At 36.4% G+C, this 12,699-nt stretch overlaps 1 protein-coding gene across 1 annotated transcript in view; it reads left to right on the top strand.

Moving 5' to 3' along the window:
• Positions 1-12,699, top strand: part of MYO5A (myosin VA) — a 102,151-nt gene that overhangs the window by 81,439 nt on the left and 8,013 nt on the right. Inside the window, exons 29-37 of the mRNA XM_084293118.1 lie at positions 864-964; positions 1,524-1,604; positions 3,529-3,727; positions 5,387-5,461; positions 7,451-7,544; positions 9,098-9,244; positions 9,628-9,782; positions 11,474-11,563; positions 12,290-12,440. Of these exons, the coding sequence (XP_084149244.1) occupies positions 864-964; positions 1,524-1,604; positions 3,529-3,727; positions 5,387-5,461; positions 7,451-7,544; positions 9,098-9,244; positions 9,628-9,782; positions 11,474-11,563; positions 12,290-12,440 (1,093 nt within the window). The remainder of the gene's footprint in view (positions 1-863; positions 965-1,523; positions 1,605-3,528; positions 3,728-5,386; positions 5,462-7,450; positions 7,545-9,097; positions 9,245-9,627; positions 9,783-11,473; positions 11,564-12,289; positions 12,441-12,699) is intronic.

The following is a 12,699-nucleotide window of genomic DNA, read 5'->3' as shown; positions in this document are numbered from 1 at the left end:
ATCACAAAAATCTCATAATGATGTTGGGAATAATTCTTTGAGGATACTAAATGTTTTAGTTGTTTTTATACTAAATAACATGAATTGCACTAGGCATAGAGACCTATGCTCCAAAACTTATGTCCACAAAGTTGTTATTATGAATACTTTCTAAAATTTTACACAGGAAAATAGCATTTAATCATTTTGAAGTCAAAAAGAAAAGTCAAAATTGCATCTCTTACGTTCATTGGAGTCCTGTGGTTTCACTGTAATTATATTCAGAGCAATGACTCAGATTAGACTGGCCTAGTCGACTGTAAACATTTGTTGTGTATTTCAAATTTTAATGAAGGAAAAAGCAAAAGTTCCATGGTAAACATTCAAAACTGAAACAAAAATAGTATTGTGATTATATCTAACTTAAAAAATCTCCAGGCCTTGTAAAATTATTTCCTGCTTTGTCAGAGCACTGAAAATATATGAAGTGAGGACCTTGTTATGAGATTCAAAAATAACATGTTGCGAAATTATGCTTCTTGAATTTCAGTATTAGTGGCTGTTTCTAGTAATATGAAATTAAATGCAAATTCATGACTTCATGAAATTTGTTTGTTCCTTTTATATGACAAACAAATGAAAAGAGGTTAACACACTTACTGCTTACTAGATAGACTGATATTTTAGCATGGTGCTTGATTCATTTTAAAAGATATACCAAATGGGTGTTGAAATTATAGACTAAACTCCTGCTCCCCAAATACACATGATGATGCTACTCAAGGAGTAAGGTGTTCCCCATGAGTAAAGTAACAAAAATATGGATTCAAAGAACAATTGCATTGTTAAATTTACCCTGGAAATCATCATCATTCTTCTTCCAGAATACTATGACAGATTCTACTATCCTCTTGGAAGATGTACAGAAGATGAAAGACAAAGGAGAAATAGCACAGGCATATATTGGATTGAAGGAAACAAACAGGTACAAGTTCTCTTTATTTAATTTACAATCATTTGGGGATGTACTTTGATACACTTAGTGTATCATGTTCAGTAAGCTGCATTCACCTAAGTCTAGAGTCTTAGAGAACACTTGTGATATAATTTGATTTGTTTAGTAAAACTGCTGTATGCAGTACTTGAAATGCTTAAGAAATAATGGGGACGTGCAAAATCAAGCTTCCTGGATATGCATTTTCTTAGCATTTAATGGGCTATGTAGTTCAAACTGGGTGCCATTCACCATGCTGTTTTTTGTTTTTTTTTTTTTACCTTTTGTCCAGTAGTTGTCACAGCAGACTGTCATAATACATATATTATAACAGCATGAAATGCTATAACCAGTTTGGCTAACACCAAGAACTGAATTTCATCACTTAGAAGAAATACCTAGAAACAAGAGAAGTATTTTGCTAATTTGTTTTAGAACATTTTTTCTTTCTCGTTTCTAGTAACTGTAATTTAGAGTGTAATGTCCTTAACATGTCATTTCATCACCATCATGTATCTCTCTTGTATTTTTTAAACACTTTTCTTGGAAGGCAATCTCCCCAGGACTATCATATGCTGAATGAGGACGGAGAACTTTGGCTGGTTTATGAAGGGTTAAAACAAGCCAACAGGTTACCAGACTTCTCAGAATGTTTGTTCTTCATTTGCATCTTCTTTTCTAGCTAACTGTGCCCCTTGCTTTAGCTACAGCATTTCTTATGCTTAGAAAAAAAAATATTCATTGGAAGGAAATCATCATACATTGTGCAAATTAGAGTTTTCTCAAACTTAGTCCCCAACTTTGTCTACTTTTCAAGTTACATTCCTTAAGAAGTTAAGACGGTGGCAACAACTAATAGGTGATTCATAAGAATACTTGCACAAAAATGGACTATAAAATACCAGAAGATCCACAACTGGAAGAGATTTTTAACCGTGTATTATTTGTCTGCCTTTATGTTGGATATCAAAATCAATGTCCTGTACAGTTTGTCAGCCTAAAGTAGTGCAATTGTTTCTGTAATTGTAAAGCTACTGTTGGAAAAGCTTCCGCATACTCTTTACTTCCAAATATTTGTATCTTACTCCCCTTACTCCAACTCAAATTCAGTAAATTTAATGTTCTTCTCCCACATCTCTCTGTGCAAGATTCAAAATGTAACACATGAAAGCCAACAAAGAGAGAAGTTATCTCTAGTTCATCCTGGTGCTGTTCAGACCTCAGTACAATCACTGCAGTTGCTGCAAAGGCCACATGCTGGTCAGGTCACTGGTGCAATTCGCCTGGTTAGGGAGTTCAGTTCTGGCTGTGTGCATGCCTGGGCCCCCTGTTCCTAAATGTGTCCCAGACTTCTAGAGTGGTCCGTAGTTGTGTGCTGGCACCTACTTCAACAGATTTGCAATGCTAATTTTCTTAAATATACACGTTTGGTAGCAGTAACTACAAAAGGAGCTATTTTGCAACGAATGCTACTAACTGGAGTCTTTCCTTTCCTTGTGCTTACAAATTCTGAACCTAACACTGTTGTGTCAGTCTGTGAAGGTCTAACTTAGAGCAAGTGTTCTGCAGAGCGTGACGTGAGAGTGATCACTCTGTATGTCTTCTTTCTTGTGCTGGCACTGTAGAGACAACAAGCTCTATAGTAAATGGCAGAGCAATGCAAGTAAATGACTACTTGCCTTCGCGTGCTTGATCAGTCTGGTTACTAATAAATGTGCCTGCCTTATGCATATTTAAACCCTGAAAGATTGTCTAATTGAACACTAGAAGCCTGTAGTAGTGTCACATCCTGTGTGTGTATATTTATGAAATAATGAGTCAGAGCACTTGGACAGTGCCTTGCAAACAGGAGCTAAATCCACACAGTGCTGCTTTGAAGAAGGTTCTTACGTGTTATTCCCATTTCACATAAGAAGAATTTGAGACGTGATTTGCTCAAGGGGAAAGAGTGAGTCAGTAGCAAGGGTAAAGTAGAGATCCTGTATCTCAGTCCTGAGTTTGGTTCTGTCGTTAACCTGCCTGTATAAATGACAACCCTCTTCAAAATGTTTATTTTAGCGTAAAAGTAAAAACTATTATTTTACTGTAATCAAATGGTTTCTGACTGAACTCTGACGGAAAAAAAAGATTTTCCATTGTTAATATCACAGGGACCTAGCTTAAGAGAATACACTGTCTTCATCTGACACAGTTTATATGATTTGATTAGAGGTAGAACCTCTCTAACCTTATTAAAAACAGAGGCAGTCTGTGAAGATGTAGTAATGCTTTTCTTACCACACATTCTCCGTGGTACCATACATGCAGTATGTGTTCAATCACAAAGGAAATGCAAAGCATTGTCACCATTAGTTTCTCTCCACTTTTTGATCATACAAACGTAATTTAATTAGAAGGCATATTGAAGGGTTTAAAGAGTACTCTGCCTTTTTCATTTTCCTTTGCAAGCCATAGCTAATTGTTCCTGAGCAGCAGCTAAAGCTTTAGACTCCCTCTGAGAATTTGGGATGTGACTTTCTGAGTGTGTACTTACAATTGTTGCTCAACTTCCTTAGGCTGCTGGAGTCTCAGCTTCAGTCGCAGAAGAAGAGCCACGAGAACGAACTGGAATCACTGCGAGGAGAGATCCAAAGTCTGAAAGAAGAAAACAATCGCCAGCAGCAGCTCTTGGCACAGAATCTGCAGCTGCCCCCAGAGGCCCGGATTGAAGCCAGCCTGCAGCATGAGATCACCCGGCTGACAAACGAAAACTTGGTAAGAGCAATGATGCTGCTGGAGCAGGCATGGGGATTCGCAGACTTGTCTGTGCCTGTAAATTCTCACCAATTTTCAGATGGCAGCCTTCCATAAAAAAAAATTGCTTGAGTTGCAGTTTTTTTGTTTTGGTTTGGTTTGGTTTTTTTTAGGTAAGCTAATGGGGGAGAGAGACTAATGACTGCTGATGAACTCATATTATTTTGGGGAATTTGTTAGCTTGTGGTGTGGAAAAAGCTCATGGATCCCAGCGTAACAGAAGTGGTTTCAACTGATGAGTTTAATCATCCCTAAATAGAATGTTTGATATCCATGGAAGTCATAAAAAAATTATTGGCAAGCAGTGGTGTTTAGTCTGAAGTACATTAGTTTATTTTGTTGAAAAACACAAATATAGTTTTTTAATTCTTCAATGTACCTTGTCTTCCCATTTCCCTCCCTGCCTGAAGCTACACAGATTATGCACTGTGTTATAAGCTCCAGCTATTCAATATGTTTTATAGAAAGAAACAGTTCCAGAAAAAGAAACTTGGTTAGAAGTCACTTGGCTGATTGGTGTTCCTTGTTGACTGCACAATATTTTCATATGAAAGAAAGGTCAAGTGAAACTCCTTTCCAGGTGAAGGCATACATGTTCATCATGTACAGCCTAGTTCATTTCTGGGGAAATTTTCCAAAGAGACCTATGTTGAAATATCATTGGTTTATCGCTGTTTATTAGCCTGGAATTTCTCTGTATAGTTTCTTCTTTGTAGTAGAATGAACCACACTACTTCAGGGAGAAAATTCCTAGCTCTGAGTGTAATTTCTTCCTCTAATCAAGCCACAGTGCAGTCTTTCCTGCTTACATATGTTAGAAAAGTTTTAGTTGTAGGGCTGTTGTCTTAGAACCAAATGTTTTGAGGACAGCAATAGATAATTCATCTAATAGATCTTGGAAAATTGGTTGAAAGTATATTGTAAAATTGTCTCTCACTGGAAAAGGTAAATGGTGGTTGTTTCTATCTTGGACAGCTCCCTCCTGCTGCTTAGTCATGCATTATGAGTTTTAACCTTCTTTTCCACCAAGAGAACTACTCATCACATTCTGAGTTCCCAAGATAAAAGACATGTAATTACATCTCAGGGGAGTTCTCCTTCTTTTCAAATACAGTGAATGTAATTTTACCTGTTAAATGTAGACTCATTCATTAGTATTTCACTTCAGATGTTTGAGTATTGCAAGGTTCCAAGTTGGGAATATACTTCTTTTCCTCTCCTAGCCCTAAAGTAGGAGGCTGTGGTTTTTGTTTTTGTTTTTGTTTTTGTTTTTTTATTTACAGGTTTTCCAGATGTGATATTAGAATTGCAGTATTTACTGCAATCCCATCTTTATTACCAGAAGAAACTGTCCTTTTCAGCTTCTGGCAAAGGTTACATTCCAGATTTTCATGGTATTATTACAGGCCATTTTTAAAAGATCTGACTGTTCTGCAACTCATCTACATTAACTTCTATCTGGGAGAGGCTGGAGTCAGCACCACACCTAAGAACTCAACTACCTAAAAATTAGAGATCCTTGAACATGTTTAAATCTCGTTTCATTTATTTATATAGTGCTTACTGAAGTATTAGCGTCTCAAAAGGAGGGAGAAAAACAATCCTCTGCCTATTTTACAGTTTTATGAGGAATTGTATGCAGATGATCCCAAGAAGTATCAATCGTACCGGATTTCACTTTACAAACGGATGATTGTATGTAGATCATGTGAACCCTGTTCCTCTGTTGTCTCGTTCGCTATTTCTGGACCCCACTAATTGACAAGCAGGCTGCCTCCCTTCTTGCCTTTCAAAGGAGATTCCCTGCAGAGAGCTTCACAATGCCAATTACATCTCTCACTGCTTTTTTTGTTAGTCTTAGTGTCTTCTCTGTAATCTGTGTCTGCATCTTTTTGATGCATAGTTTTGTTACTAATATGTCTTGCATTGTCAGCAAAGCAGTTTCTTTTTTGATCACGATTTAATACCCACTTTATGCCCTGAAAAAGAAGTATGTGATGCAAAAGATGCTCAGTTTTAAGGTTCACTGTTCACTTTAAAACTTTGATACATTTAAAATCAGCTCAGCAAAATAGAGGCCTGATCATGCAGAGATGAATGCTGCCTGCAGATGTGAATAGCAAAATCTTAGCTTGAATTTCTTCATGGATCTCCTTACAGTGCTGACATCTGATGCAAACAAATCTATCAGAATCAAAATGCTAAACTGTTTAATCAGGATGTTTATAATTAGTATTTTTCAAAAATGAAAAATCTTAAGGATAAAAGGGGAAATAATAAAAATAATTGATCTCCATAATAATTAACGATAATGAGTAGATAGAGCACAATACCTAAACTTGAAAGAGTATAATTTATGAGATTCCAGATCTCAATGAGATGTGAAATGTTTAATTTGTTTAGAGGAACCAGAGAAAGAACTGCATTTCTCCTCATATATTTGTTGTTCAGGAATCACATCCCTTCACGCATATTTTCAAAAGTCTGTTACAATTGTGTGTATTTTTAAATTTAATTGGAAATTGTTATATCTGACTATATTTGTGTTACTAGCAGGATTTCTGTTGTAAAATTTATCACTGCATTGAATACGAAGCATGGCCTTGAATCTTCTTTCAACAGGCCTATTATCTTACTGCTTCTACTGCTTAGTGTATTATACTAGATTATAAACTCTACTACATGACAGAGAGCAGTTTTGTGCCTAATTCTAAGTTGTTGCCACAGTTGCATTAATATTTTTCAATACTTTTACAAAAAGCATAGTTTCTGTCATGATGCTTTTGATGCAAGCTCATGGTTCCTTATTTTCTTAACAGTGCAAGCAAGTGCGTACAAAAGAGCATTTTCTTAAAGCTACTTTTAAACCCTTATTCTGCAATGACTTTCTGATTTTTTGAGCTTGGGGTTTTGGTTCCTTTATAAAGACTTTTTTTTTTTTTTTTTTTAATTACATGGTTATTTTGTGAATGCACTAGCATAGGTCACACACACATTCAAAGAAGGATTGCTGGGGAGTATTCTTGGAAGGAAAAATACTGCTTTATTGAAACAATAGGACTTTTAGGTGGTTGGTGTTGCTCAAGTACAGAATATAAAGAAGCTTCCTGTAGGACTCCAGTTCCAGTTTAAGGAAATGTGATGACAGTAAGTGATAGGGAGATGGCAGAACATTATAAGAAATGTTGTATATTTTGATGTTTGATGATTTTGGTACTTTTGAATGCAAGGTATGTTTTTTTCTGCAGATGTCTCTTGCATATTGTTATAAAATGGATAGGTCTTAATAACAAGTCAGTCCTGTAGGTATGAATAAATGATGCAGAAGTACAGGATAGCTATTTAATAATAAAGAAAATTATCTCAGTGAGGCACTTGGAAGAGCAGGGAGGGAGGAAGCATTAGGGAGATGTGTTTGCAGCACAGACATGTGTCTCCTTCCATAAGAACTGACCCAGTTTTGAGTGTCTGCAGAGTAAACCTAAAAGCTTTGCCTTTGTCATGCTGCAGATAACTTAATAATATTTGCAATATTTGTCTTGTAGCGTACCAGCTTGCAAACCTCAGCCAGAGGATGGCACCACTGTTCAGCTTTCCTACCACCTTGTAAATTCTAACTGATTTGTCTCTGTCACATTATGACATTTTCTCCTATCTTAATCTTTCTCTCATTCTAATTTACAGGATTTAATGGAGCAACTTGAAAAGCAAGACAAAACTGTTCGAAAGTTAAAGAAACAGTTGAAAGTATTTGCTAAGAAGATCGGTGAACTTGAAGGTACTTTTATATTTTGAGAGAAAGTGAAAGATATATATTTTTTTCTGTGATCCAGTCATTATATCCATCTGTCTTACTGGGCAGAAAGACATGAACTCTTTAGCAGCATTAGCCTGTATTAATTGATTACAAAAACAGGAGATCCACTCAGAGCTCTCTGTGTTCCTTCATAAAGCTGTAGAAGATTTGTCATAATTTGAAAGCAATGAGTAAGAGGAGGCTGATGCTTCTCTGAAGGCAGAAACCATTTGAACATAAAGGAGTGTTACCTGGTGTATTTGTGTACTCAAAGACAGTATCTGTTTTTGTCAAGATTAAAGCAATATTAAGTATGAACCAGTTAGAAATAATTTACACAGTTTTTCTTTGTGAATTTTTCTATCACTGGAGCCAAGAATGCTGAGGTTGCTTTTTTCCACTTGAGGTTTCCTTTTTCAGAGGCTGGCCAGACTTGAATATCAGAATGCTAAGATATGCACTAAGATAATTTTATTTTTATGAACTTCAAAGAGAGTTGCCTTAGGATCTCAGGACTGCTGAGACTAAGAACTTATTATGTCTCTGCATAAGTAAAATCATTGTAATTTTTAAAAGGGGTTAATAATGTTAAAAAGTTAAAATATTAATTTGTTTTCAAATAACTCTGATTCTTACATTACAGAAGCTTTTTGTGGTCATCACTCTCTAGAAACAAACTCATTGGCTAATTAAGTGTTTTGTTGCATATTGAGATGGAAATTAGTGACTTTGTAGTCTTCTGCACTCCACTGTTTGAAAAGAACAGGGCAGTCAGTGATATCAAGTTAAACTTGAATAAACGACTGTATATTAGTCTTTGTTTACTGGTAGCTCCAGTTTGGATTTCCACGTTCTGTATCCCATTTTACAGGTGTATACATTTAGTAGATTTACAGGATGCACAACAGTTTGCAGAGATTCAGCTAGGAGGGTTGTGAGAAGAGGATGTAGTTTTCATGGGATGAAATCAAGTTCTGCTTTTCAAAACCAAAATTCTTTCTTTCACCTAACAGTCCTTACCTTGATCCACAAATTTTCTCGCTTTTGCTCTTCATATTCTTTACCAGCCTGCTGGAGTGTGTGTAGCGATGTTGTATGAATGCTTGGTTGCTGGTCAAGGTAAACCTATCACAATAGGTAACAAAGATCGGGCTTAAAAAATGCTGACATTTTGCAGAAAAATTAACAGTGACCCTTGCAGTGTTAATCTGGAATCAACTGATTTTGATCAACTAATATAAAATCATGCTTTTACATGATAAAATCCAGGGTATCAGCCATTAGTGTACTAATGGATGTCATTCATACACTTCCACTCTTCTTCAAAGGAAGAATGCTACCCAAATACACATCTGTCAGGAATCAGTCTTCTTGTTTAATAGGAGTTTTGTTGCTAGGTGTTACCCTGAACCAAAGAAAAACATGGATTAGTTTTATATGATGGAATTCTTCATTAGAAATGTTAAACTTTCTTTTGACATGCATCAGTTTCATTAGAAAACATTATATTGTTTCTTTTCATTTTCCTTCTGAAGTGGGACAGATGGAGAACATATCACCTGGACAAATCATTGACGAACCTATTCGTCCAGTCAACATTCCACGGAAAGAAAAGGACTTCCAGGGGATGTTAGAATATAAGAAGGAAGATGAACAAAAACTGGTCAAGAATCTTATTTTAGGTAAGCATCTTTCCCATTTGAAGCCTGCCATGCTCACACATACTCTGAAAAACAAAGTGAACATAAGATGCACAGCGTATTTTGGTTTCAACAGATTTCAATCTATCTAAAATTTCTAAATGTCTGTTGTAACCTAATCTTCCTTCCTGATTAACATAGTATGTGTTATTGTGTCCACATATTTTTAGCAGGCATTTACATTCTGTTCTGATATTTTGTCAAGGAAGTGGCTCATATATTCTTCTTAGTTTTGTTGTTAGTTTTTCACTGGCCATATGTAGATGTATATATGTACAATTATCTGGGGAAGTTGCAATTACAGTGTATAACAGTTTCCAGTGAATTTATGGATGACAAAATAATGTGTGTTTGTTCTTCCCAAGAGCTGAAACCACGTGGGGTAGCTGTCAACCTGATTCCAGGACTACCTGCATATATTTTGTTCATGTGTGTACGCCATGCAGATTACCTTAATGATGACCAAAAAGTGCGGTCCTTGTTGACTTCCACTATCAATGGCATCAAAAAAGTGTTGAAGGTTAGTCTGCTTGGGTTAGGAGAATGTTGAGAATTTTCTTTTGATTTTATGTTAGAGGAGTGAGGAAAGGACTTTCAGTGCATTGGTTCTGGATTTCTAATCAGTAAACTCTTCCCACTGAAGTTACAAAAAGTTGTGTTAGCAAGCAACAAATTGCAGTGATAACACTTTCTCCACGTAGTACCACAGATGCTTTGAATCAATGAAAAAAAGACTAGTTTATTATTGTTTTGAATAGTCGTCCCCCTTGGAGCTCTGCCTTTAAAGCTTCGGATGCAGTCACTTGCATAGTGAGTCTTTGTAAGTCTTTTCCAGAGCACTTAATTAAAATGCTTCATTTGCAGGATTGGTTCACAGATTTCCTCATTTGCTTCATCTGCAGATTTTATTGATGATAATGCTACTGCCTGAAGTCTTTGCAATGAGTTGGCTAGAAGAGTGTAGGCCATGGGGTATGGTGAAGGCAATAATAAGAGATAAAGATGCTTTATGCTCTGTAGAGACTTTTTAGTTTTTAAATAAAACAGATGTGCTCAAAAAAAACAAGCTACATGTTTTGAAAAAAACATTCAGTAAATAGTCCAACAGGAGCTTAGATATTCAATAGAAATTTCTGAACAAACATAAGAGAATGAAGTGCATGCTATAGAGGTCTGAAATTTTTATTACTCAGACAGATGTACAAGACTCTTATGTTTTACTGTGAGGAGGATTTGTCGTTTTGTTCTGTTTTCCACATCAGGCTCCCAAAATGGTCATGATGTAAGTGACATTGATCAAAACTGAATTATTCTCAGCTCCTCCTGCTGGCCATGCATCATTCCCATCCTTTGTGTTGGGAATTCTCACAAGTCATTGTGATGCAGAAAGGTTTTTTTGGGAATACAGAATCACAGAATGGCTGAGGTTGGAAGGGACCTCTGGTGATCATCTAGTCCAACTTCCCTGATCAAGCAGGGTCCCGTAGAGCAAGTTACTCAGATCCTGTGCAGACAGCTTTTGACTATCACCAGGGAGGAGAGTGCTGGAGCAACTCTGGACAACCTGTTCAGAGTGTTTAATCACCTTCACAGTAAAGAAGTTTTTCCTCATTTTCAGACAGAACATCATTTGCCTTTGTTGAATTTCAACATTTGCCTTTGTTGAATTTCAAGGGGTTCCTCTGTGCCCATTTCTCCAGCCTGTCAAGATGCTTCTGAATGGCAGCACAGCACTATGGGGTTGTAAACCACTCCTCCCAGTTTTGTATCATCACAAGACTTGCTGAGGAGGAACGCTATCCCTTCATCCAAATTATTGATGAAAACGTTAAACAATACTGGACACAGTATTAACCCCTGGGGGACACCACTAGCTACATGCCTCCAGCTGGACTCTGCCACTGATTGCAACGCTCTGAGACATGCCATTCAGACAGCTCTCAATCCACCTCACCATTCACCTGTTCAGCACACAGCTGCATTGCTCTGTGATTACTACACAGAGCAGTTAAGAATGGTTTTGTAAAAACAGGGTGTTTTAATAGTACTTTGTCAAAATCTTGCTTTTCTAATATGTCACTGAAATACAGTTTTACAAAACATCAGAATCTGAGTAGCTACAAGAAAATGGATTTTAAGTGTTTGTCTAACATTGTATTATTTTACTCCCCTTATCAGTCTTTGCTGAAATGTGTTTGTTTTTATCTTCAGAAAAGAGGTGATGACTTCGAAACGGTGTCATTCTGGCTATCCAACACCTGCCGATTTTTGCACTGTTTGAAACAATATAGTGGAGAAGAGGTAAGCAGTGCTCCTACTCTCTTTTCTTTTGCTCTACAGTACTGTTGTGAGCACTACACTTTGACAAAATCCTGAAATATCTCAACATTTAGTCAAAGCTTCTTAAAACAGCTACAATTTCTGGAATGATGGTTATGATGTAATTGGAAAGCACTAGGAGATAAAATTTGATCCAGTTTCACTTTATTGCAGGCTAGGGCGCTACAGGTTAGATGGCATTGTACTCTTGAAGGTGCTAACCCAGATTAAGTAGAAGAATATTTGCTATCACTATGATGTTTGGTAATGAATCACTAAAATTCCTATAAAAAGGCTATATTAATCTCTTTAACCATGGTGTGGCAGGCTATTTTAAGTTTGGCAGCTATGATATGTCACATTCCTTCTTCAAACCTAAATGGGATTTTGACTATAAATGGCCAGGTGAGAATGCCCCTGTTGGAGTGGGAGGGAAGAGTCTTACCAGCCAGAAGGCTGGCGGAGTTTGTTCCTCTGTCAGATACTCAAAGTTTCACATCAAGGAAGCAGACATTGCATAAGTCAGAACTGAAAATCAAATCCTAGTATTAGGTGCAATGGGAACTTCAAAATTAGAATTTTTAGGGGCTGCAACTATTATTTTGAAAGTGTTATTTGTCAGTTGCATGAACATATATAAATACTGTTTTTGTGTGATTTTATTATTATTCTATTGAGGCATGTATTTCTGTTATTTTATTAATTCAGGGGTTTATGAAGCATAATACACCTCGTCAGAATGAGCACTGCCTCACTAATTTTGACTTAGCTGAATATAGACAAGTACTGAGTGACTTGGCTATTCAGATCTACCAACAACTTGTCCGAGTGTTGGAAAACATTCTGCAACCAATGATTGGTAAGGCAAAGCTGAATTCTTTAAACTTCACACAGTAGTACCAAAAAGACAATTGTGATGGTAGTAATATGCTTTATCTGATATTTCTTCATAAATGGTACAGTTTTATTAATAGTTCTTGTGGTATTCTGTTTATAGATGACAAGGACTACACTGAATAGCTTGGATTAGAGGAAAAACTAAACTGTCTGGTTCTTCTGGCACTAACAATAAATTAATTTATGTTATTGATGCTTGTCATAAATCATGTATTTACAAG

This window comes from Netta rufina (assembly GCF_964035555.1).
Source record: "Netta rufina genome assembly, chromosome: 11".
Taxonomy (NCBI): Eukaryota; Metazoa; Chordata; class Aves; order Anseriformes; family Anatidae; genus Netta; species Netta rufina.
Note: the sequence above shows the minus strand (reverse complement) of the source record. Positions and strands in the feature narration are given on the sequence as shown.